Genomic DNA, 23,218 nt, shown 5'->3' on the forward strand with positions numbered 1-23,218 from the left:
CAGTCCTTGGACCAGGAATTGAGAATGTTCACTCTGATTACTGGGCTCCTTCCTGCTCTGGCACCTGTTAGTCTAGACGCTTGCTGTCCCCTGACTAAGTCCTGCTACCAGGAAGGAGAACTGGCCCGAGGGGACCTGGCGCTTCGGCTTCTTACCCTTCTTTTCTAGTGTTCAGTGCAAACCTGGCTCTGAGCAGGGGCAATTCCCTCCTTCCATCCCTCATCACGCCTTCCTGTAGCGTGGCCCAGACTCAGCTCGCTGGGTGCCCTGCTGTGCCAGACACACATGTGGGAATAGGACCTGTTTTTCCTTTCCCTTTTCCCAGCCCTCATCTCTGCATCCCTATTCTTGTCACTTAGAATCATGACTTCTCCCTCCCCTCCCTTTCCTCAGTCGTCCATCCTGTGAATTCTTAGTTCCAGATCATTTTTAAACATATAAAGCTATATTAAATGTGGTTATTCAATTATTTACAATGGGGTTTGTCATGTGACTTTTATAGTTTTATTTCATTTTTTAATTTATTTTTCACTATAGGTGGCATACAATATTATATTAATTTCAGGTATACAACAACATAGTGATTCAACATTTATATACCTTATAAAGTGATCATCACAATAAGTCTAGTAACTGTCTGTCACCGCACACAGTTACTATGATATTACTAGTAGCCCTGCGCACAAATCCGTGTGCCAGTAGCTCTCTGTGGGGCCTGGCCACTCTGTGCCCACTGCCCAGAGGCTCTCCGTGGCCCAGAGGCCCATCCACGGCCGGGTGCAGAACGCTTGCCTCATCACCCCTGTGATGTAGCAAGCATTCTGCTAGGCTGCTCACGCTGCCCGCTCTCAGCGGCCGCCCCCCCTAGGACTGGGGGACTCTGGTGGGACTGAGAGGACTGGGCGCCGCCATCTTTGTGATGGTGTGATGGTTAATTTGCATATTACCCTTTCATTTGATAGGACTGACTCTATTCCCTGAGCTGTACATTACATCCCCATGACTTCCCTATAACTAGAAGTGGGTGCTTCTTAATCTCTTTCCCCTTTTACAGCCATCTTTCGGCCCCCACCCCTCCGGCAACCATCAGTTTGTCCTCTATATTTAGGAGTCTGTTTTCTTCTTTAGGGCCCACATGTAAGTGAGATCATACAGTATTTGTCTTTCTCTGTCTGACTTATTTTACTTAGCGTAATACCCTGGGGGTCCATCCATGTTATCACAAGTGGCAAGATATCATTCTTTTTTTTTTATGGTTGAATAACATTCCATCATACATACATATGACATCTTTTTTGGTCCACTCGTCCATCGATGGACATTTTGTTTACTTCCATATCTTGGCTGCTGAGAACAATGCTGCAGTGAGTCAAGGTCATTCTTAACCCTATGTATCCCTTTCCACCTCTATTGCTGCATTCTTAGCTCAGGTCCTTATCATTTCTTCTCTCCCAATAGCTCGCCCTGCCTCCATCCTACCCACCCTCTCCCCTTCTCCCAGCTCACTGTGTGCACTGCTGCCAAGCCAGTCTCTGAAAATACTCGTTCAGTCTGTCCCTCCTTTGACTCCCAGTCCCCATGAGCAAATCATACTGTGTTTACACCTGGGAAGGGCTTTAGGGATTATCATGTCTTACAAAGTAGAAAATCTGAACCTCAGAAAGGAGACACCAGTAATTCAAAAACCCACTGATAATTGTTGCTAGATCCAGAAGGCTAGCCAGGCCTTCTAAATACACACCAAAGCCTATCTACATCCCTATGCCAACCAATAACATTTTTAAAATTTAGGGGGGTAAGGTTGGACGGGGAGGGGGGTGATGGAGGAGATCTGTAATGTTGTCAACAATAAAAAAATATATAGTTTTCCATAAAGGGCTACTTCTGTACTGTTTGAAGCCAGAGCCCACTTTCCTTACTGGGCCTCTGCCCTGCACTTTCAGCTCTCCTGGCTAGTCTGCCCTCCACGGTTCTAGCCGCACTTCCACTGCCCGCTGCCTATCAGCCCTGATCATCCACTGCAGTCAGGGTGGTCTCTTTAGTTCCCCCAAAAACATCACATTGCCCAACTTAAAATGTCTTCTCAGTCCATACTCCTTTGCCAGGAATGTCCTCATTCATTCCCCAGACATTTACTTAGTCTGAATCTGAGCAGGAACTGTACCAAGTGCCAGGACACAAAGGAAGCCAATGTTCCTGCACTGATGACCCCACAGTCTCAGAGCTTGTCCTGTCAACACCAGCCTGGCCAAGCAGGGTGACCACTCCTCTGAGCTCCCGTGCCACCCTCAGGTCCTGACTCATGGCGTCTGCCTCGCAGCTCCAGTGCCTCTGTCACACTCCCCAAGGACACCGGAGTGATACCTGCATAGCATGGCCATCAGCTAACTCATGAGTTTTGTGTTAAATCCAGTGATCTTTCTTTGCATGAGCCCCAGTCACTTGGAGCTGTCTTTCTGTGGTGGAATCAGCTACCTCATGAATGCATCGCTTCTACAGCCAGAGGACCGAAAAGGAATAGGCCACCTGGAAGCCACCAATGAAACCAAATGCTCCTCTGGGCATCTGGGTGGTCTGATTCCTTGGCTTCATCTCCCCAAGATCACAAGCTCCTTGAGGACTGAGTCTGTGTGACACTCCGTTCCCCAGTCCCCAGAGTACCTGGCGGGGGTCTGCTTTCTGTGCATGGGATGACTGACTGGGTCCCTTGGAAGCTCAGCTCCTGCCCTGCTACACGGCTAGGCCCTGGTCCTCTCAGGCTGTATATGCTAACAGGTGTCTGGAGCTATAGGGCATCACCCCCCCAAATGTATACACAGACTTTGAATAATTATAAGGGAAGTGTTTATTAAAATACATTTTATTTTCAAAGTTGAGCTGTCAGCTGTTAAAGTGTGTATACATTTTGGGGGACATCCTATAGAAACTGAGCAGATGGTTATCTGTTTTCAAGCCAAAGACATCCTGGGGAGTAGGTCCCCCTCCCACCTCCTTCCTCCAATACATACCCCTCATCCTTACTACCTCACTGTCATGCTCATGTTCCTGCAAGTACAATGAGGATGAGATGAACCCAAAGGAAAACCTGAAGGAGAAAATGTTCTTGGGGGCCAAATAGAGCCTTCACAATGGGAGGGAGGCAAAGGAAGTGGAGGCTGTGTGCCTGGGAGATGAGGACCGGTGGCAGGGAGGTCCACATTCCATCCCATTAGCCTTACTGAGAACTGGCCTTATGCCCCCATAAACACTTGGGGCTGTTGGTGTGTGTGTGTGTGTGTGTGTGTGTGTGTGTATGTGTGTAAGAGAGACAGAGCATTGGGGAAAGAGGAAGACAGAGTGGATGTTCATGAAGCCAAGGAATAATACCACCCAGATGCCCGGAGGAGCATTTGGTTTCATTGGTGGCTTCTACGTTGCCTATTCCTTTTCTGTCCTCTCGTTGTAGAAGCGATGCATTCTTGAGGTAGCTGATTCCACCACAAAAAGACTGCTCTGAGTGACTGGGGCTCATTCAAAGAAAGATCAATGGATTTAACACAAAACTCATGAGTTAGCTGATGGCCACACTATGCAGGCATCACTCCGGTGTCCTTTGGGTTTGATTTCTCCAGCTAATCCCAGTCAGACAATCAGAAAATATCTCTAAGATTTGGAAGGAGGAGTGGGATAAGAGGACCTGATCAGTTTTATTCTCCCATTCTACTCACAGGACCAGTTCTGAGAGCGGGGGATCACACCATGTCCAAGTGACCCCCTTCCCAGGGAGGCCTGGATGGCTCTGGATCTCTCTCAGGTACTAGCCCAAGCCTGTGATACCAGGGAGTCAGGACCGTGGTTTAAGTGAGAAACCATTCATCTCCAAGCCTGTCTCCTAGTTGTGGCAGTGTGACATCCCAAGATCTTGGGATATTGTAAGGCTTTCAGTAGAGCAATGGCTAAATTCCATGTCTGAAATTTAAACCGTGGCACCCTCGGGACTAGCTTTCCTATTTTCAGTTCTCTCAGCCAACGTCTTATGACACTGGGTGGCAAGTGCCACTACTTGCCTTCAAATTTTGCAGCTACCTATTCCATACTTCTTAGGGTGTGTCTTGTCCTAGTATTCAGAGCCCAGTTCCATGGAGCACCCAACACTGGTTGAGCACTTATGTTGTGCCAAACACTATGCACATACTTTACACGTGTTGTCCATTTTAACCTGACTGCTGACATGCAGCATGATGTTTTCATCCTCTCTAGCAGATGGGGAAACCGAAGCTCAAAGACATTAAGTGCCCAAGGTCACCCAACTGGGAAAGGTGAGAACCTCAACCTGAACACCACTTGGAGATTTTGTAGAGACATGATTTATCCTTTGTCAGACACGTGCAGAGCATCCAAACCTGTGTCATCCCTCTTTGTCCTGGAATCCCTAACAGGAGTGGGGGAAGAGTCAGGAATGGGTATCTCAGAGCTCTGGATCTAGGACCAGCCCAGGTGACTCCTCCAGGAGCTCATTCTAAGTCAGTGCTTCTTGGTTCCTCCACCCCCTCCACCTCATGATAATCATTTGCTGGGCAACCAGGGAGTCTAGATGACGTATACATACATATGTAAAGAGATGGGGAGGTAAGTACTGTCTGCTGTAACCACCCAGTTTCTTTTAATGGAGCCTAATGGTTTTCTCTATTCCAGCAGAACAGAGGGCTATGGCCTCAATTTATTGTTTAATTAATAATAGGCAAGGACCCCAAGCCACTTCCCACCCATTCAGGTGAATGCATCTCTGAGCCTTGGTTAAGTCAAAGTCATAGCATTGCTGACTTTAAATGGGCTCCCAGTGAGCCATTCACCCCCTCAGTTGCTAAGTTTCCCTTCAAACAATGCTCTCAGCATACCCTACCCAGCCCACCACCTCCTCTCCACCAACCAGAACATCCCCGAAAGCTGCCCTCACCAACCCCACCCCCCAACACATTCAGCACTGTCCTGAATGCTCCCTTGGGACCATCCCAGATGCCAAGGTTCTAAGTCAAAAGTCACGAGTGGGTTTGGAAATCCAAAGCAGCCAGACCTTGTAAAGTGATGGGGAGGAGTGGTCAGGCCAGAGTGAAGGCACCGTCATCCCCAAGTCCCGCCATGCCAAGAGGGTGGCTGCCAGCCCTGGGATGAGTAAAACCTAAAATTTGAGGAAGGATAGGTGGATCCTATTGTAACTAGGGACTAATTAGGACACCCCAATCCTAGGCTACCTAGTGGCCTTGGGCAGGTATAAAAGGTGGATAGGCTCAGAGCATCCCATACCGCTTGGCACTGCCACACTTCAGAAGCTCCGGTGAACTTGGGTAAGTCTGGCAATGTGGCGCTGCTCCTCACAACCTTGCTCCACAGGCTCCCAAACTCTGAGCAGGAGCAGAGGCTGGAGCTCTGGGTGGTTTGGGCATCACTCTCCTTCGTATCGTTTGGGACCAATCTGGCTCAGTCTGCAAGTCCTGTGAGGAGTGGTGGAAGGTGGGCTGAGATGGGGTGTGTCTGCTCAGAGGCCTGTGTCCTGAGGCTCCTGCTGGTGTTGAATCTTGCCAGGTTCAAGACAGACTTGGTAGAAGGAGAAGGGGGCACCAACTGGGAGGCAGAGCGACCCTCAGAACTGCCCTTTAAGGGAGAGGTGGATTCAGGGAGAAGGATAGCAGGCTGCTTCAGGGAGTCGAAGTGCAGAGGCCTGAGGAGGACAGAAAAACAGGGATAAGAGGATGTGTCGCAGTGGCCAGGTCCCGCTCGCTCCGGGAACCAGGGACCCCGATTTCCACTGGCTTCCTCTTGATGCTGAGCGACTGGAGAACAATTACTTCCTTCTCTGAGTTTTGCTTTCTTCACTGTAATTAAGAATTTAAAAGGTCCATTTCATCTCTAGATGCCTCTTTGCTATAACTTCTCTTAGGGTGTGTTTAAGATGCTCCTTTGCACCCTTTTTGAATTTTCAGAAATTACTTAATAAATTGAAACACACAGTGCTTATCATGTGCTAGGTACCTTGTGTGTGAACAAACTCACATAAACACGCATTCATTTACATATGTATGTGTGCACCTTTGTATGTATGTATTTTTATATAGTTGTTAATCCTTACAATAGCCCTGAGAGAAGTGAGTGCAGAAAGTTAAGTAACTTGTTCAGTTACACAGCTAGTTAATGCTTTAGCCAATCCTCAAATTCCAGGTAATCCTGGTCCAGATGCCATAGTCTTTGCCATAACAGCGTATTACTTTTGTTCTCCCTCTCCCCAACTTTTCTTCTCTCTCTCCTTCTTGTTTATTTTTTGTTTGCTTCCCTTTCCTTCCTCCCTCCTTCCCTTCCTTCCTTCCTTCCTTCCTTCCTTCCTTCCTTCCTTCCTTCCTTCCTTTCTTCCTTCCTTCTGTTCTTTATTTGTCTCAGAAAGGGTTGAAATGCTTTACAAACATTTAGCTACAATTTATATCACACACACACACACACACACACACACACACACACACCTTAAATTAGGAAGGTGATCAGGGGGCAAAGGAAAAGCAGAGCAGGACATGAACTTGGCAGGAGGTTCACCTGGGCCCGGAGGCTTTTAGGGTTCCTCATTTTTTGTCTTTCTTCTTTCAGTTGCACGTCCAGCCCAGAATGTCTCAGCAGAAGCAGAAGCAGTGCTGTCCCCCAATTCAGCAGTGCTGCCCCCCACCTCAGCAGTGCTGCCCCCCACCCATGCAGTGCTGCCCCCCACCTCAGCAGTGCTGCCCCCCACCCATGCAGTGCTGCCCCCCACCCATGCAGTGCTGCCCCCCACCTCAGCAGTGCTGCCCCCCACCCAAGCAGTGCTGCCCCCCACCCATGCAGTGCTGCCCCCCACCCAAGCAGTGCTGTCCCCCACCTCAGCAGTGCTGCCCCCCACCCATGCAGTGCTGCCCCCCACCCAAGCAGTGCTGTCCCCCACCCAAGCAGTGCTGCCCCCCACCCAAGCAATGCTGCCCCCCACCCATGCAGTGCTGCCCCCCACCCATGCAGTGCTGCCCCCCACCCAAGCAGTGCTGTCCCCCACCCAAGCAGTGCTGCCCCCCACCCAAGCAATGCTGTGGCCCACCCAAAGAGTGCTGACTCCCTCCCCAGCAGTGCCAGAGGTACAGATAGAAATAAGCCTGGACATTGTGACCAGAGGCCAAGCCCCAGGAAAAGCAGAGAGCAAGAAATCAACCCCTTCCTTCCAACAGCCAGATGTCAGCCACACTCACCCACACCAGGGAGAAGGCAGCACCAGGATGGCAGCTTCCTCAATCTCTACCGCTTATTAATTGGCAGCTGCAATTTCCATATCAGACAAGGATCTGGTCCTAAACTGTCTAATCATCTTTGTTGACATGTACCTACATCGCCCTGTCGGCTTCTTGGAAACCTGGGCAGCTTGCCCTGACACATTCCCCTCTCACAGTTCACTTTTGCTCCTGTTTTCCAAACAATTAAATGTAATTCCTCTGGCACTAATGTCTGACTGTTTTGCTGTTTGACAACTTTACATTCCTGTAGATTTGGTATTTGGCTCCTCAAACCAGAGCTAAGAGCTACATAGTGGAGGAGAAAGACTGAGGCAAATCAATTGTGATTCAGAGAACACACACCGAAGGCTTATGGGTCAAAAGAACTTGAGGATAGGGCCTTAAACATTCACCCAAAAGTAAAGGAAAAGACCAAATATGTAATGCAAAGACAGTCTATGCAAACATTGCATAACCAACACACACATGTGCACAGGCAATATTTCATCAAAATCACACTTCCTGCTCTAGTCTGGCCCGGGTTCTGGTCAGCGTTCATGCAGGAGGCAAACAATCGATAAGTTTCTATCATATCAATGTTTCTCTCTGTCCTTCCCTCTCTCTTCCAATCTCCCTAAAACTCAATGGAAAAATATGCTCAGGTGAGGATCCTATATAATAAAAGCCTAATATGCTAAGTGTCTGGTTGTCCAGTTGTCCGTTCAACCAATCAAAGCATAATATGCTAATGATATGCTAAGACTGCTCAACCACTCACTATGATGTGCACTGACCCCAGGGGGCAGACAGTCGACCTTCAACCAGTAGCTATGACGTGCACTGACCACCAGGGAACAGATGCTCTGACTGGTAGGTTAGCTTGCTGCTGGGGTCCAGCCAATCAGGACTGAGTGAGATGGACTAGACATGCCCTGGAGCCCTACCACTCCTCTGAGCTCCCATGCCACCCTCAGGTCCTGACTCATGGCGTCTGCCTCGCAGCTCCAGTGCCTCTGTCACACTCCCCAAGGACACCGGAGTGATACCTGCATAGCATGGCCATCAGCTAACTCATGAGTTTTGTGTTAAATCCAGTGATCTTTCTTTGCATGAGCCCCAGTCACTTGGAGCTGTCTTTCTGTGGTGGAATCAGCTACCTCATGAATGCATCGCTTCTACAGCCAGAGGACCGAAAAGGAATAGGCCACCTGGAAGCCACCAATGAAACCAAATGCTCCTCTGGGCATCTGGGTGGTCTGATTCCTTGGCTTCATCTCCCCAAGAAGATCACAAGCTCCTTGAGGACTGAGTCTGTGTGACACTCCGTTCCCCAGTCCCCAGAGTACCTGGCGGGGGTCTGCTTTCTGTGCATGGGATGACTGACTGGGTCCCTTGGAAGCTCAGCTCCTGCCCTGCTACACGGCTAGGCCCTGGTCCTCTCAGGCTGTATATGCTAACAGGTGTCTGGAGCTATAGGGCATCACCCCCCCCAAATGTATACACAGACTTTGAATAATTATAAGGGAAGTGTTTATTAAAATACATTTTATTTTCAAAGTTGAGCTGTCAGCTGTTAAAGTGTGTATACATTTTGGGGGACATCCTATAGAAACTGAGCAGATGGTTATCTGTTTTCAAGCCAAAGACATCCTGGGGAGTAGGTCCCCCTCCCACCTCCTTCCTCCAATACATACCCCTCATCCTTACTACCTCACTGTCATGCTCATGTTCCTGCAAGTACAATGAGGATGAGATGAACCCAAAGGAAAACCTGAAGGAGAAAATGTACTTGGGGGCCAAATAGAGCCTTCGCAATGGGAGGGAGGCAAAGGAAGTGGAGGCTGTGTGCCTGGGAGATGAGGACCGGTGGCAGGGAGGTCCACATTCCATTAGCCTTACTGAGAACTGGCCTTATGCCCCCATAAACACTTGGGGCTGTTGGTGTGTGTGTGTGTGTGTGTGTGTGTGTGTGTGTGTGTAAGAGAGACAGAGCACTGGGGAAAGAGCAAGACAGAGTGGATGTTCATGAAGCCAAGGAATAATACCACCCAGATACCCGGAGGAGCATTTGGTTTCATTGGTGGCTTCTACGTTGCCTATTCCTTTTCTGTCCTCTCGTTGTAGAAGCGATGCATTCTTGAGGTAGCTGATTCCACCACAAAAAGACTGCTCTGAGTGACTGGGGCTCATTCAAAGAAAGATCAGTGGATTTATCACAAAACTCATGAGTTAGCTGATGGCCACACTATGCAGGCATCACTCCGGTGTCCTTTGGGTTTGATTTCTCCAGCTAATCCCAGTCAGAAAATCAGAAAATATCTCTAAGATTTGGAAGGAGGAGTGGGATAAGAGGACCTGATCAGTTTTATTCTCCCATTCTACTCACAGGACCAGTTCTGAGAGTGGGGGATCACACCATGTCCAAGTGATCCCCTTCCCAGGGAGGCCTGGATGGCTCTGGGTCTCTCTCAGGTACTAGCCCAAGCCTGTGATACCAGGGAGTCAGGACCGTGGTTTGAGTGAGAAACCATTCATCTCCAAGCCTGTCTCCTAGTTGTGGCAGTGTGACATCCCAAGATCTTGGGATATTGTAAGGCTTTCAGTAGAGCAATGGCTAAATTTCATGTCTGAAATTTAAACCGTGGCACCCTCGGGACTAGCTTTCCTATTTTCAGTTCTCTCAGCCAACTTCTTATGACACTGGATGGCAAGTGCCACTACTTGCCTTCAAATTTTGCAGCTATCTATTCCATACTTCTTAGGGTGTGTCTTGTCCCAGTATTCAGAGCCCAGTTCCATGTAGCACCCAACCTGGTTGAGCACTTATGTTGTGCCAAACACTATGCACATACTTTACACGTGTTGTCCATTTTAACCTGACTGCTGACATGCAGCATGATGTTTTCATCCTCTCTAGCAGATGGGGAAACCGAAGCTCAAAGACATTAAGTGCCCAAGGTCACCCAACTGGGAAAGGTGAGAACCTCAACCTGAACACCACTTGGAGATTTTGTAGAGACATGATTTATCCTTTGTCAGACACGTGCAGAGCATCCAAACCTGTGTCATCCCTCTTTGTCCTGGAATCCCTAACAGGAGTGGGGGAAGAGTCAGGAATGGGTATCTCAGAGCTCTGGATCTAGGACCAGCCCAGGTGACTCCTCCAGGAGCTCATTCTAAGTCAGTGCTTCTTGGTTCCTCCACCCCCTCCACCTCATGATAATCATTTGCTGGGCAACCAGGGAGTCTAGATGACGTATACATACATATGTAAAGAGATGGGGAGGTAAGTACTGTCTGCTGTAACCACCCAGTTTCTTTTAATGGAGCCTAATGGTTTTCTCTATTCCAGCAGAACAGAGGGCTATGGCCTCAATTTATTGTTTAATTAATAATAGGCAAGGACCCCAAGCCACTTCCCACCCATTCAGGTGAATGCATCTCTGAGCCTTGGTTAAGTCAAAGTCATAGCATTGCTGACTTTAAATGGGCTCCCAGTGAGCCATTCACCCCCTCAGTTGCTAAGTTTCCCTTCAAACAATGCTCTCAGCATACCCTACCCAGCCCACCACCTCCTCTCCACCAACCAGAACATCCCCGAAAGCTGCCCTCACCAACCCCACCCCCCAACACATTCAGCACTGTCCTGAATGCTCCCTTGGGACCATCCCAGATGCCAAGGTTCTAAGTCAAAAGTCACGAGTGGGTTTGGAAATCCAAAGCAGCCAGACCTTGTAAAGTGATGGGGAGGAGTGGTCAGGCCAGAGTGAAGGCACCGTCATCCCCAAGTCCCGCCATGCCAAGAGGGTGGCTGCCAGCCCTGGGATGAGTAAAACCTAAAATTTGAGGAAGGATAGGTGGATCCTATTGTAACTAGGGACTAATTAGGACACCCCAATCCTAGGCTACCTAGTGGCCTTGGGCAGGTATAAAAGGTGGATAGGCTCAGAGCATCCCATACCGCTTGGCACTGCCACACTTCAGAAGCTCCGGTGAACTTGGGTAAGTCTGGCAATGTGGCGCTGCTCCTCACAACCTTGCTCCACAGGCTCCCAAACTCTGAGCAGGAGCAGAGGCTGGAGCTCTGGGTGGTTTGGGCATCACTCTCCTTCGTATCGTTTGGGACCAATCTGGCTCAGTCTGCAAGTCCTGTGAGGAGTGGTGGAAGGTGGGCTGAGATGGGGTGTGTCTGCTCAGAGGCCTGTGTCCTGAGGCTCCTGCTGGGGTTGAATCTTGCCAGGTTCAAGACAGACTTGGTAGAAGGAGAAGGGGGCACCAGCTGGGAGGCAGAGCGACCCTCAGAACTGCCCTTTAAGGGAGAGGTGGATTCAGGGAGAAGGATAGCAGGCTGCTTCAGGGAGTCGAAGTGCAGAGGCCTGAGGAGGACAGAAAAACAGGGATAAGAGGATGTGTCGCAGTGGCCAGGTCCCGCTCGCTCCGGGAACCAGGGACCCCGATTTCCACTGGCTTCCTCTTGATGCTGAGCGACTGGAGAACAATTACTTCCTTCTCTGAGTTTTGCTTTCTTCACTGTAATTAAGAATTTAAAAGGTCCATTTCATCTCTAGATGCCTCTTTGCTATAACTTCTCTTAGGGTGTGTTTAAGATGCTCCTTTGCACCCTTTTTGAATTTTCAGAAATTACTTAATAAATTGAAACACACAGTGCTTATCATGTGCTAGGTACCCTGTGTGTGAACAAACTCACATAAACACGCATTCATTTACATATGTATGTATGCACCTTTGTATGTATGTATTTTTATGTAGTTGTTAATCCTTACAATAGCCCTGAGAGAAGTGAGTGCAGAAATTTAAGTAACTTGTTCAGTTACACAGCTAGTTAATGCTTTAGCCAATCCTCAAATTCCAGGTAATCCTGGTCCAGATGCCATAGTCTTTGCCATAACAGCGTATTACTTTTGTTCTCCCTCTCCCCAACTTTTCTTCTCTCTCTCCTTCTTGTTTATTTTTTGTTTGCTTCCCTTTCCTTCCTCCCTCCTTCCCTTCCTTCCTCCCTCCTTCCCTTCCCTTCCTTCCTTCCTTCCTTCCTTCCTTCCTTCCTTCCTTCCTTCCTTCCTTCCTTCCTTCCTTCTGTTCTTTATTTGTCTCAGAAAGGGTTGAAATGCTTTACAAACATTTAGCTACAATTTATATCACACACACACACACACACACACACACACACACACACACACACACACCTTAAATTAGGAAGGTGATCAGGGGGCAAAGGAAAAGCAGAGCAGGACATGAACTTGGCAGGAGGTTCACCTGGGCCCGGAGGCTTTTAGGGTTCCTCATTTTTTGTCTTTTTTCTTTCAGTTACACGTCCAGCCCAGAATGTCTCAGCAGAAGCAGAAGCAGTGCTGTCCCCCAATTCAGCAGTGCTGCCCCCCACCTCAGCAGTGCTGCCCCCCACCCATGCAGTGCTGCCCCCCACCTCAGCAGTGCTGCCCCCCACCCATGCAGTGCTGCCCCCCACCTCAGCAGTGCTGCCCCCCACCCAAGCAGTGCTGCCCCCCACCCATGCAATGCTGCCCCCCACCCAAGCAGTGCTGTCCCCCACCTCAGCAGTGCTGCCCCCCACCCATGCAATGCTGCCCCCCACCCAAGCAGTGCTGCCCCCCACCCAAGCAATGCTGTGGCCCACCCAAGCAGTGCTGACTCCCTTCCCAGCAGTGCCAGAGGTACAGGTAGAAATAAGCCTGGACATTGTGACCAGAGGCCAAGCCCCAGGAAAAGCAGAGAGCAAGAAATCAACCCCTTCCTTCCAACAGCCAGATGTCAGCCACACTCACCCACACCAGGGAGAAGGCAGCACCAGGATGGCAACTTCCTCAATCTCTACCGCTTATTAATTGGCAGCTGCAATTTCTATATCAGACAAGGATCTGGTCCTAAACTATCTAATCATCTTTGCTGACATGTACCTACATCACCCTGTCGGCTTCTTGGAAACCTGGGCAACTTGCCTTGACACATTCCCCTCTCACAGTTCACTTTTGCCCCTGTTTTCCAAACAATTAAATGTAATTCCTCTGGCACTAATGTCTGACTGTTTTGCTGTTTGACAACTTTACATTCCTGTAGATTTGGTATTTGGCTCCTCAAACCAGAGCTAAGAGCTACATAGTGGAGGAGAAAGACTGAGGCAAATCAATTGTGATTCAGAGAACACACACCGAAGGCTTATGGGTCAAAAGAACTTGAGGATAGGGCCTTAAACATTCACCCAAAAGTAAAGGAAAAGACCAAATATGTAATGTAAAGACAGTCTATGCAAACATTGCATAACCAACACACACATGTGCACAGGCAATATTTCATCAAAATCACACTTCCTGCTCTAGTCTGGCCCGGGTTCTGGTCAGCGTTCATGCAGGAGGCAAACAATCGATAAGTTTCTATCATATCAATGTTTCTCTCTGTCCTTCCCTCTCTCTTCCAATCTCCCTAAAACTCAATGGAAAAATATGCTCAGGTGAGGATCCTATATAATAAAAGCCTAATATGCTAAGTGTCTGGTTGTCCAGTTGTCCGTTCAACCAATCAAAGCATAATATACTAATGATATGCTAAGACTGCTCAACCACTCACTATTATGTGCACTGACCCCAGGGGGCAGACAGTCGACCTTCAACCAGTAGCTATGACGTGCACTGACCACCAGGGAACAGATGCTCTGACTGGTAGGTTAGCTTGCTGCTGGGGTCCAGCCAATCAGGACTGAGTGAGATGGACTAGACATGCCCTGGAGCCCTACCACAGTCCCTTCCCAGCTGGCCAACCTCCTGTGTCCCTCCCTGGCCCTAATTGTGCACCTGTGGGGTCCCTTGGCCTGGCCTGCACCCTCTCACAATCCGGGACCCCTCAGGGGATGTCAGAGAGCCAATTTCAGCCCAATCCCACAGGCCAGGCTGAGGACCCCACTGGTGCATGAATTCATGCACCGGGCCTCTAGTTAAAAATAAAAAAGAAGCTCTGTTCATGATTTTTCTCTGAAAAAAAAAAAAAGTCAGTTTCCATTTTTCTTCAGTTGGGGATTCTCTTGGGCTATTTCCCCATACAAGTCATTTATTTTCATTTCCATACATTGGTGAGGGATTGAGGGAGCCAGATAATTCAGACCCACAGGTAATCCAATCTTCTTGCTTCTATTGCTTCCACTACCCTCCCCCCAACTACCTCCACCCTTCTCCACCAACTCTTTCTCTTAAAAAATAGTCTTTCCACAAAATATCTCTTTAAAAACAGTCTACAAATTCAGGTATTTGAACGTACTCTCTTACACCTGTCTCCCCTTTCATGCTTCAGCTTCAAGGGAGCCACTGAGAATCAGCAGAAGTACCCAAAGAGGCCAGCAGAGAAAATAATGTAAACTAAAACTCTGGGTCATCCTCAACATGTATTACAGTCCCTGGAGAATGTAGTATTAGCTAAAGACCAAGCTTTTAGCATTGCTTCCCTGGATGGCTGGGCTCTTTGTTCTCCATCATACCTTCTTCAATGCCTTTGAGTTAGGCTCCATCCATCTATCCATTAATGAGTCCATCTGTTCCATCCATCAACCCATCAGTGCGCCCTAATTGCTCAGAATGTGTGGGTGCTATGGATGGGCCCAGAGGGTAGTATGCCAGGTGAAATAAGTCAGACAGAGGAAAACAAATACTGTAGGATTTCACTTAGATGTGGGATCTAAAGAAGAAAACAAATGAACAAACAAACAAACAAACAAACAAACAGACTCCTAGATACAGAGAACAAATCGATGATAGCTAGAGGGGTGGGGTTGGAAAGATGCATGAAAAGGGGAAAGGGATTAAGAAGCATAGAACACAGCACAAGGCCCTGGGCCTCTTGGTTTAAGCATGCCCATAAGAAGACCTAACTGAGACAAGAATTAGACAAAGTGGCATCCAATTAAGCTATGAGTGGGCAGGACGGGTCCCTCATTCCTGCCCTCAGAGTTCAAAAGAGATAGAGAGGGGACAATGAGGGCTGTTGAGGAGAGGAAGGAGAACTTGGCCATCTCTGTCATCATGGCACCAACCAACGGACTCCCAGGAGTGTCTATCCAGTGAGGAATGCCTGGAGAATGTGGGATTTAGAATGGAATGACAGTGGATTTGCCAGTCAGGGAGGAGCGCATTCCACAACTGGGCACAGCATGAGCCACTGCCATGAGTGTCAAGTGTGCCCAGGAGAGCCAGCCCTCCAGCATCTAAGTCCTGGTCCATAATGGTTGGAAAGCGTGGCCTCTGTAGCCACCCACACCAGCTGGACACCACAGAAGATGGCTCCAATCTTGTGACGTATGGCTCATAACACTCAACTCAAGTAGGACATAAAATGCATTGACAAGTTATGTAAACCTTAAGTGAACTCCCTGAGAATGATGGGAAGTTTTAAACTGCCCCCACCTTTACACATCTCATTCAGCACACTCTCCAAATGCCTTCCCTCTTACCCTCACCCCCATACATAAACTTTCCTTTCTCATTTGGATTCTCTTTCCTTACCCTCTCTCACTCAGCAGCTAAATATTAGGTTTAATTTTGCATCTCTGGGCTTCATTTTGTTTTCTCCACTACCATAGGTGTACAGGTGCTTGTGTGGGGACCATCCTGTTGATTTTTCTCTTATGTCCATTATGCTGGGTCTGGATCCCAGAACCACTCCTCTTGTGCTGTGTAACCTAAAATGAGTTACATTAACTTTCCTTGGTCTCACTTTTCTCATGTGCATCGTGGGGAGAACATCTCTTGGGGTAAAAGGGGAGGGGTGCATTTCAATGAGATATGTAAATAAATAACAAGCATAGCATGACCCATAATAAGTGTTTGATCAATGTTAGCTTTGTCTTGATTAGTATTCTCCAAGTCCTGACAGGCAGCAAGCCCACAGGCAGCAACCTCTGCTTATTCCCACCAACCTGAGGACAGGAGCTCCAGACCTTTAGTGACACAAAGGTATGAGGGACAGGGTTTATTTTAGGGCCAAAGGAAAGGACCAGTTAAGGAAAGCAAAGGGTCTGAGTGGGTGTCACAGGGAGAAACAAGATTTAGTCTCAGGAAAAATTACGTCATTTGGCGATTGCCCTTTTCTCCCTTTTTGGATACCTGCCCACGGAGGATCCTGCTCTCAAGGCAGTCCCAGGCAGCTCTGCCCACAGTGATTCTCACCTGTCAGTTTACACAATCAGCCATGGCTTCTTGAGACAGGCTTTGCTCCCTGGAGGTGAATCTGAGGCCCATAAGCTGAGAAAGCATTCACAAGGCAGGGACCTTACTGACCCAGGATGTGCTAAGCATTTACACACATAACACCACCTTGTTGAGATAGGTATTGCTACTCCCATTAATTTTGGACTGAAACTCTGAGAAGTTCCTTACCTGCTCAGAGTAATAACAGCTTGTAGTTGGCAGAGCCAAGATTCAAAATTGGGACCATCTGGCTCTTGGGTCTGTATCCTTTGCAACATGGTAATGATTGGAAGAAGCACAAAGCAGAATCTTGCCTTTCCAAGACTTGCAATGCATGAATCCATTGGGAAGGCAAGACCCAGTCTTACACTCACACTTGTTGCACAGGACAGGGATGCACACTCATGCCTGTTCACACACTCACAAAAATCACACACAGAGGGTTGTTAGTTAAAGTAAATTCTACAGCTTTGGAGACTGGCATTAGGCATGAAGCAGAGCTGGAACAGCATCACAGAGATCCCTGTGGGACAGGCACTGCCCCTTAATTTCTTGAGGGTGTTGAAGACTGAGCTGGGCATCCAGGGTGGTGGCAGGGCCACTGGTGGTGAGGAGAGTTTGTGTAGTGGTATTTGATATCCATTACAGAAGTCGTTTTCATGTTTGAAGCATGGGTTCAGCAACACCTGTGCAAAGCTCTGTATACCTATTATATCAGCCCTGTGCACACTCACTCTTGCACACCCATGCATGCTTCCACACTCACTTTCATATTCCCCCCACACATATACATTCATTAGCTCTCACATAAGGTCATAACTCACCACACACTATACATAATTGCATGTTGTCAATCACACTCAAACACATATTCACACATACTCAGACACTTGAACACATAAGCACAGACACTGTCATTGTCGCTCATGTGCAATGCTCCCAACAGAGTCCAGCCTCTGTTCTCAGTTTCAGTGGCCTGTCTTGTCACCTTTCCCCAGGTCTCTGCCAGATTCCATGGGGATGTCTGACCATTGACCTTGAGTGCATTTCCATGGAACAGAGATCCCAGGATGAAGGGTGTGATGCTGAGGGCTTGGAAGGAGGGGTGCCTTCCTCTGAGAAGAATAGAGCTATGGGACATATGTAATACTTTCAACAATAAAGCAATATTTTAAAAAGAATAGAGCTATATATTCCAAGTAAAGGAAGACCATGGATGGGGGTAAGTGCAGGAAAAATATACCCACCCCTCTTGGAGCCTGAAAGACCCAGGTTCAATCCCCACTTCCCTACTTTGTATTGAGTAACCTTGGCCAACTTACTTAACTTTTCTAAGCACAAAAATGAGAATAAACAAGCTTCAAGATCAAAATAAGAGGCTCAAGCAGACAGACAGGGGTGGTCTGCCCATCCCTCATTCATTTCCTCCTTCACACGTCCCCTGGGAAAGTGAAGGCACCGCTGTCACTAGGTGGGGGCATACACCCTGTTCTGCCTCAGGGGGATCCCCAGCTGGTGATGGCTTTCACAGAGAGGCCCCAGCTCTAGCCACCAGGAATCCAGTGGCTGGGCCCTGCTGTGGGTGTGGCCCAGGTCAGTTGGCTCTGCCTTTTCCTGCATGTTTTCACATGAGGCTCGGCTGCCTGTCATTCCTGGGGGATTACAAATGACTGGCGCTGAGACACAGTCGCTTGGCCTCCACCTAGTTCTGCTGAAACTCCTCCCAACTCACAGTGGTGCCACCTGTGTCCCTGTGTGCATGTCAGGGCTGGTGTTGTCGGGGGTTCTCTCCAGGGTAGAGAACAGTCATTATTGACAGCGACTCCTGGCTCCTTGGAAATTATCTTAGTCCCTTGTCTTCTGGAATGTTCACCCCAGCCATTAGGTATTAGACTATGGCTGCTTCCATCTCACTCTTCAATGAAAGCAAAAGGAAACCATTCTCTCTGTCCTCAGCTCTCCAGGGTGCCCTTTGGCTGGAGACTCCTTGGTCCCCAAGGGCTGAGGAACAAGGTCACCTTCAATGGGTGAGAAGGCATCATAGCTGTGAATAAAGTGCACTGGACAGAGACGTTCTGCCACCCACGTGATCCAGGAGACAATGTGGCACTTGCTGGTTCTTTATCAGCTTCCTTCATCTCCTGACTCAGTCTGAGGTGACTCACTGTGATCTTTATTGAATCCCTTCTTCAAACAAGTTACAGTCATGCAAAAGCCATAAAGAGGTAAGGCTGGAATGGGGACTCTCAGGTATCAGACATTTTGTATGGCTTCTTTGAAAAGGCACAGAGCAAACCTAGCTAAAATAAATATCTGTATTTTAATATTACTCAATCTTAGCACTAACCTGCTTACACTATACTAGGATTTTAACACTGCTATTTTATACAATATTTATTACTAATATAAAAGATAAAAATCTTACTTTGCATATGAAAATATGAGCCAAAGAAGTAGTAAACTTTGCCCAAGACCACACAGCTAGTAGCAGACAAGCTGGGACTCCAATATAGACCTGTCTTTCATGCAAGCTCATCTTCTTTCCCCCAAAGTTTAACCTGAAAACTTTTCCTAGGCAAGCAGGGCTGAGTTGTTCTCATTTGCATTTCTCAGAGTCCTTGGTAGAGAGAGAACTCTGGGCCATGTCCAATGGAATGCTTAGATGCCACCTCTGGCCCCATAGGAACTGGCCAGGAACCCTTTGACTTGCTGTTCATGGCCTTGAAGAAAGAAAGACTAAATGGCAAGTCAAATGTGCATGGAGCTAGAGGATTTCTGTGGGGAGATTAGCTTGTGGTTTTTAAGACCAATTGACAGCAGTCAGCCACCTTTCATTCAAGTCTTCATGGAATGTTCTTACTCCATTCTCTGCTTGAAATTGGCTCAGAATAGTGCGCGCGCGCGTTTGTGTGTGTGTGTGTGTGTGTGTGTGTGTGTGTGTACATGCTTGCATATATGCTATTCTCTTTGTGAATAATCAGGAAAGTGCCACTTGCTACCATAATCTTCTTTTTTAAAAAATATATATTTTATTGATTTTTTTACAGAGAGGAAGGGAGAGGGATAGAGAGTGAGAAACATCAATGGGAGAGAAACATCGATCAGCTGCCTCCTGCACACCTCCCACTGGGGATGTGCCCGCAACCAAGGTACATGCCCTTGACCGGAATCGAACCTGGGACCTTTCAGTTCTCAGGCCGATGCTCTATCCACTGAGCCAAACCAGTTAGGGCTGCTACCATAATCTTAATAGAGTTTTCTGCTGGTCTCCCATCATATCTTGTATTATGACTGGGCCCCCTGGGATGAAAGATGTAAAATCAGAGTCTTGATCAAAAAAAGCTCTTTTTGACACTCTTTAGAACAGATTGGGTAGTGAGTAGAGTGTTGGCTTTGCTCTCCCAGGATGATGGTGATCCCTGTGTGCAGAAGAGGGGATGTGAAAAGAGGGAAAGTTGAAGAGATAGGATCAGACAGCAGAAACTTTGTGAAGAGATGAGCAAGGCCAAGCATGTGCTCAGGACCCACACAGGTGCCAAAAGAGCAGCAAACATGGCTCTCAGTGGGGCTGATCAGGAGCTCCTTCTACTTCTAGGTTCAACCAAGAGGGACTGTCTGTCCCAGGGCTGGGAGCCAGATGACTTTTGTGGGAGGAAGCCTGGGAGCTGAGCGGTAATTAAAGCTGTCTCTGTGAGAAAACTCCATTAGCTGAAATTAGAGACTGTCCTTTGAGGTCACCAGAGAAAACAAGTCCCAAGACAGGTTGCATGGACCTTCAGCCCAATTCTTTTTTTTTTAATTGATTTTTTGCAGAGAGGAAGAGAGAAGGATAGAGAGTTAGAAACATTGATGAGAGGAACATCAATCAGCTGCCTCCTGCACACTCTCCACTGGGTATGTGCCTGCAACCAAGGTACATGCCCTTGACCAGAACCGAACCTGGGGCCCTTGAGTCCGCAGGCCGACGCTCTATCCACTGAGCCAAACCAGTTAGGGCCAGCCCAATTCTTGCTGCTCAAGATGCACCTTCCATTTGGAGATGTCTTGTTAACTGTGACTTCCTCTTTGTAAGCCCTTGTGTCAGAAATAAAACGAAGCCAGAGCAGCCTTTCAACAGGACTATGCTAAAGGCTCAGTTACAATCTAAAGGGAGTGGGCCCAGTGGACCAGTTCCCTGGGTTAGTAAAGCTGGGTCACTCATTCTGGGCACAGGCTCCACTACAAGGGTGCCTCGTTGGCCACTTCTGTCCTGCCTGCCTGCACAGGATGCAGTGAAAAGGAAAGAGAACATGTAGTTTGTGTAGAGGCTGCAGGAGGCAGCACAGAGTTCTGTCTTAGAACCCAGCTGATGGGTTCTGGCCCAACTACTTACCAACTACAGGACTTTGGCCCAACTACTTACCAACTACAGGACTTTGGCCAAGGCACTTCACCTCTCTGGGTTTCAGTTTCCTCATTTGCTAAATGGAGGTGGTGCTCCCCCTCCTGGAGGGATGGAGGCCACAATGCAAAGGACTGCTAAGGCCCTGAGTAGGAGGAATAACCACAGGAAAAAAGGAAGAAAAGCACAGGACGCAAACAAAGCACACAGAGGCCTTGTTTGACTGGGGCCAACAGAGAGCAAGGAAATGCACCAGGAAGGGGGCATCGATGTGGAGGCACCACATTGGCCTCGGGTAGAGGATGTGGGTGCCCCTGATGGCCACACATTGGGAGATGCCCCACATTGACCACATGCTTGGTTTGTCTGCACTGGCACTCATTGCGTATCTGTGACACACTAGCAGCAGAGTATTTGTCTTCATATTGTTCTAACAGTTCTTTTTTGATTTGCTTGTAAAGAAGTGGTTTAAATAAATAATGTCCACAAAATAAGCTATAAAACAATTATTAAAAACCATATCGTAATTGTTTTTTTACACACATGAACACACAGATAACATTACCTTCTTTGATAGTAGTTATCTCCTTGTGGTGAGATTCATGGTCCATTCCTTCCTTCCTTCACTTAACATTTGTAGAGCACTAAATCCATGTGGTGCTTATGATGGGTTCTGGGGACATGGTGGAGCACACTCCAGGCTAAGCTGAAGCATCTATCTTATATAAAAACTGCTGTTTGAAAGTTTAACCCTGCTATTTGGCTTCTGTAAATTCTTGCTTGCTAAGACTACTCCCACTTCAGAGAGGCCATTAAACCTTCCCCAGACAAGGTTATCAGTGCTGGCGCCAGGCCAGGCCTCTGGTTAAGGTCTCAAGGCCCCAGCACATACAGGCTCTTTAAGAACTTGCAAAAGGGGCCGGAAACACCCCATATTTGGGAGACAAAGAAGGTAAAAACATATAAATAGGGAAAATTCCTGCATGTTGGGGCCCAGAATTTGAGAGACATTTTCCTCTGGACACGCGTGTAATAAAAGTAACTCCATCTCTCTAAGTATTGCTTTGTTCTTCTTCGGTTTTCTGTAACAAAGCAACACCTGCCTTATAAAGCTTATTTTCCAATGGGAGAGACAGGAAATGGACAAGTGACCAAATGCAAACCAAGGCCCTCAATTGTTATTAGTGACACGAAGTGAACCAGAAGATAACCTGTAGATGGGATAGTCTGTGCCTTGCTGCTGATGCTGAGGCACAAAGAGCCAGGGGCCTGGGAGTGGCAAGTCCCAAGGTGGGGCGCACGGGGCTTCTCCTGGGAACTGAGGCCCCTTAGCAGGGGTCTCTGACATCACGGCAGTGAGTTTGGACTCCATTTCGGATATGCTGAGTCACCACCAATATCGGGGAGGGACACTCTGCAGTACCTAAACTGTAACATGACTTAAAGCTCTTTTTAGAGAATGGTGTGGAGAAAGGAATAGATGATTTGGTCTTAGCTTCATACCTTTATGCATTTCCACAAAAATTCTAGAAAGTGGTTGATTTAGCATCATAAAAAGCAGTCATCATTTGATATATTATATATTAAATGCCTATTTTCTTGTCTGGAATTTCTATGAGTTTTTATTCTTGGGAGGTTTTGAACTATAGTCTTGGATATGGGGCCTGGAGAGCCATGGCATATAGCAGGAGACTCCTAGAAGCCTTCCATTTGTCCCTGTTGGGCCTAAAGCTCTCTCCCCTGAAGACAGGGTTTATTTCCTGACAGCATAGAGCTATAGATAGGCCCTGAGAGTAGATGGGCTGTGGGCTAATTGCCAAGAGAACCCCCAGGAACCCCATTTCTTCATGAGAAGTGATTCTTCCCACCTTTACATCATAGACCCTGTGTGGATGTTCCAGAGAGAAACGTAACTTTCCATTTCTTGCCCTTGGAAATGAATCTCAGTCTAATATGAGGATAAACCCAGTCTACAGGTGGAAAATTTGAGATTCAGAGATGCTTGGCTAAGGTCACAAAACAATAGGAAAAAGGGGACCCAGGTCATGAATAAGGCTGTGGTGCCTGAGCCCCCAGGGTCCTCTGGCCAGGCATGAGCTTTGTTTGTCTGTGAATAGGGGCCCTGAGGGTTTGTTTTTTTACTTCAGGTGCCTGTGATAAGCCAGGGAGGGGCTGGAGGACTTTGACCAACTTCAGTGGTGGAATGAGGCCATCACCTTCAACCTAGGAAGTCAGCAAGTCTGGGACTGGTATAAAGGGTGCCCTGGCCCCTGCTCAGCTCAGCATTCCACTAGAAGCCTGTCCAGCCATCCTTCCTGTGGGCCTGGTAAGTGTGAGCCAACGGAACCAGGGGCCTCCAGCAGGCAGAGCATGAT

At 47.9% G+C, this 23,218-nt stretch overlaps 1 protein-coding gene across 1 annotated transcript; it reads left to right on the top strand.

Moving 5' to 3' along the window:
* Positions 1–12,599: 12,599 nt before the first annotated feature.
* On the top strand, positions 12,600–12,923 carry LOC308237290 (uncharacterized protein; the record flags this gene model as incomplete). The annotated part of the gene is made up of 1 exon (XM_080647831.1): positions 12,600–12,923. The coding sequence occupies one exon, from the start codon at positions 12,600–12,602 to the stop codon at positions 12,921–12,923; it is 324 nt and encodes a 107-aa protein (XP_080503957.1).
* Positions 12,924–23,218: the final 10,295 nt, after the last annotated feature.

The sequence above is a fragment of the Plecotus auritus genome, assembly GCF_963455305.1.
Source record: "Plecotus auritus genome assembly, chromosome: 12".
Taxonomy (NCBI): Eukaryota; Metazoa; Chordata; class Mammalia; order Chiroptera; family Vespertilionidae; genus Plecotus; species Plecotus auritus.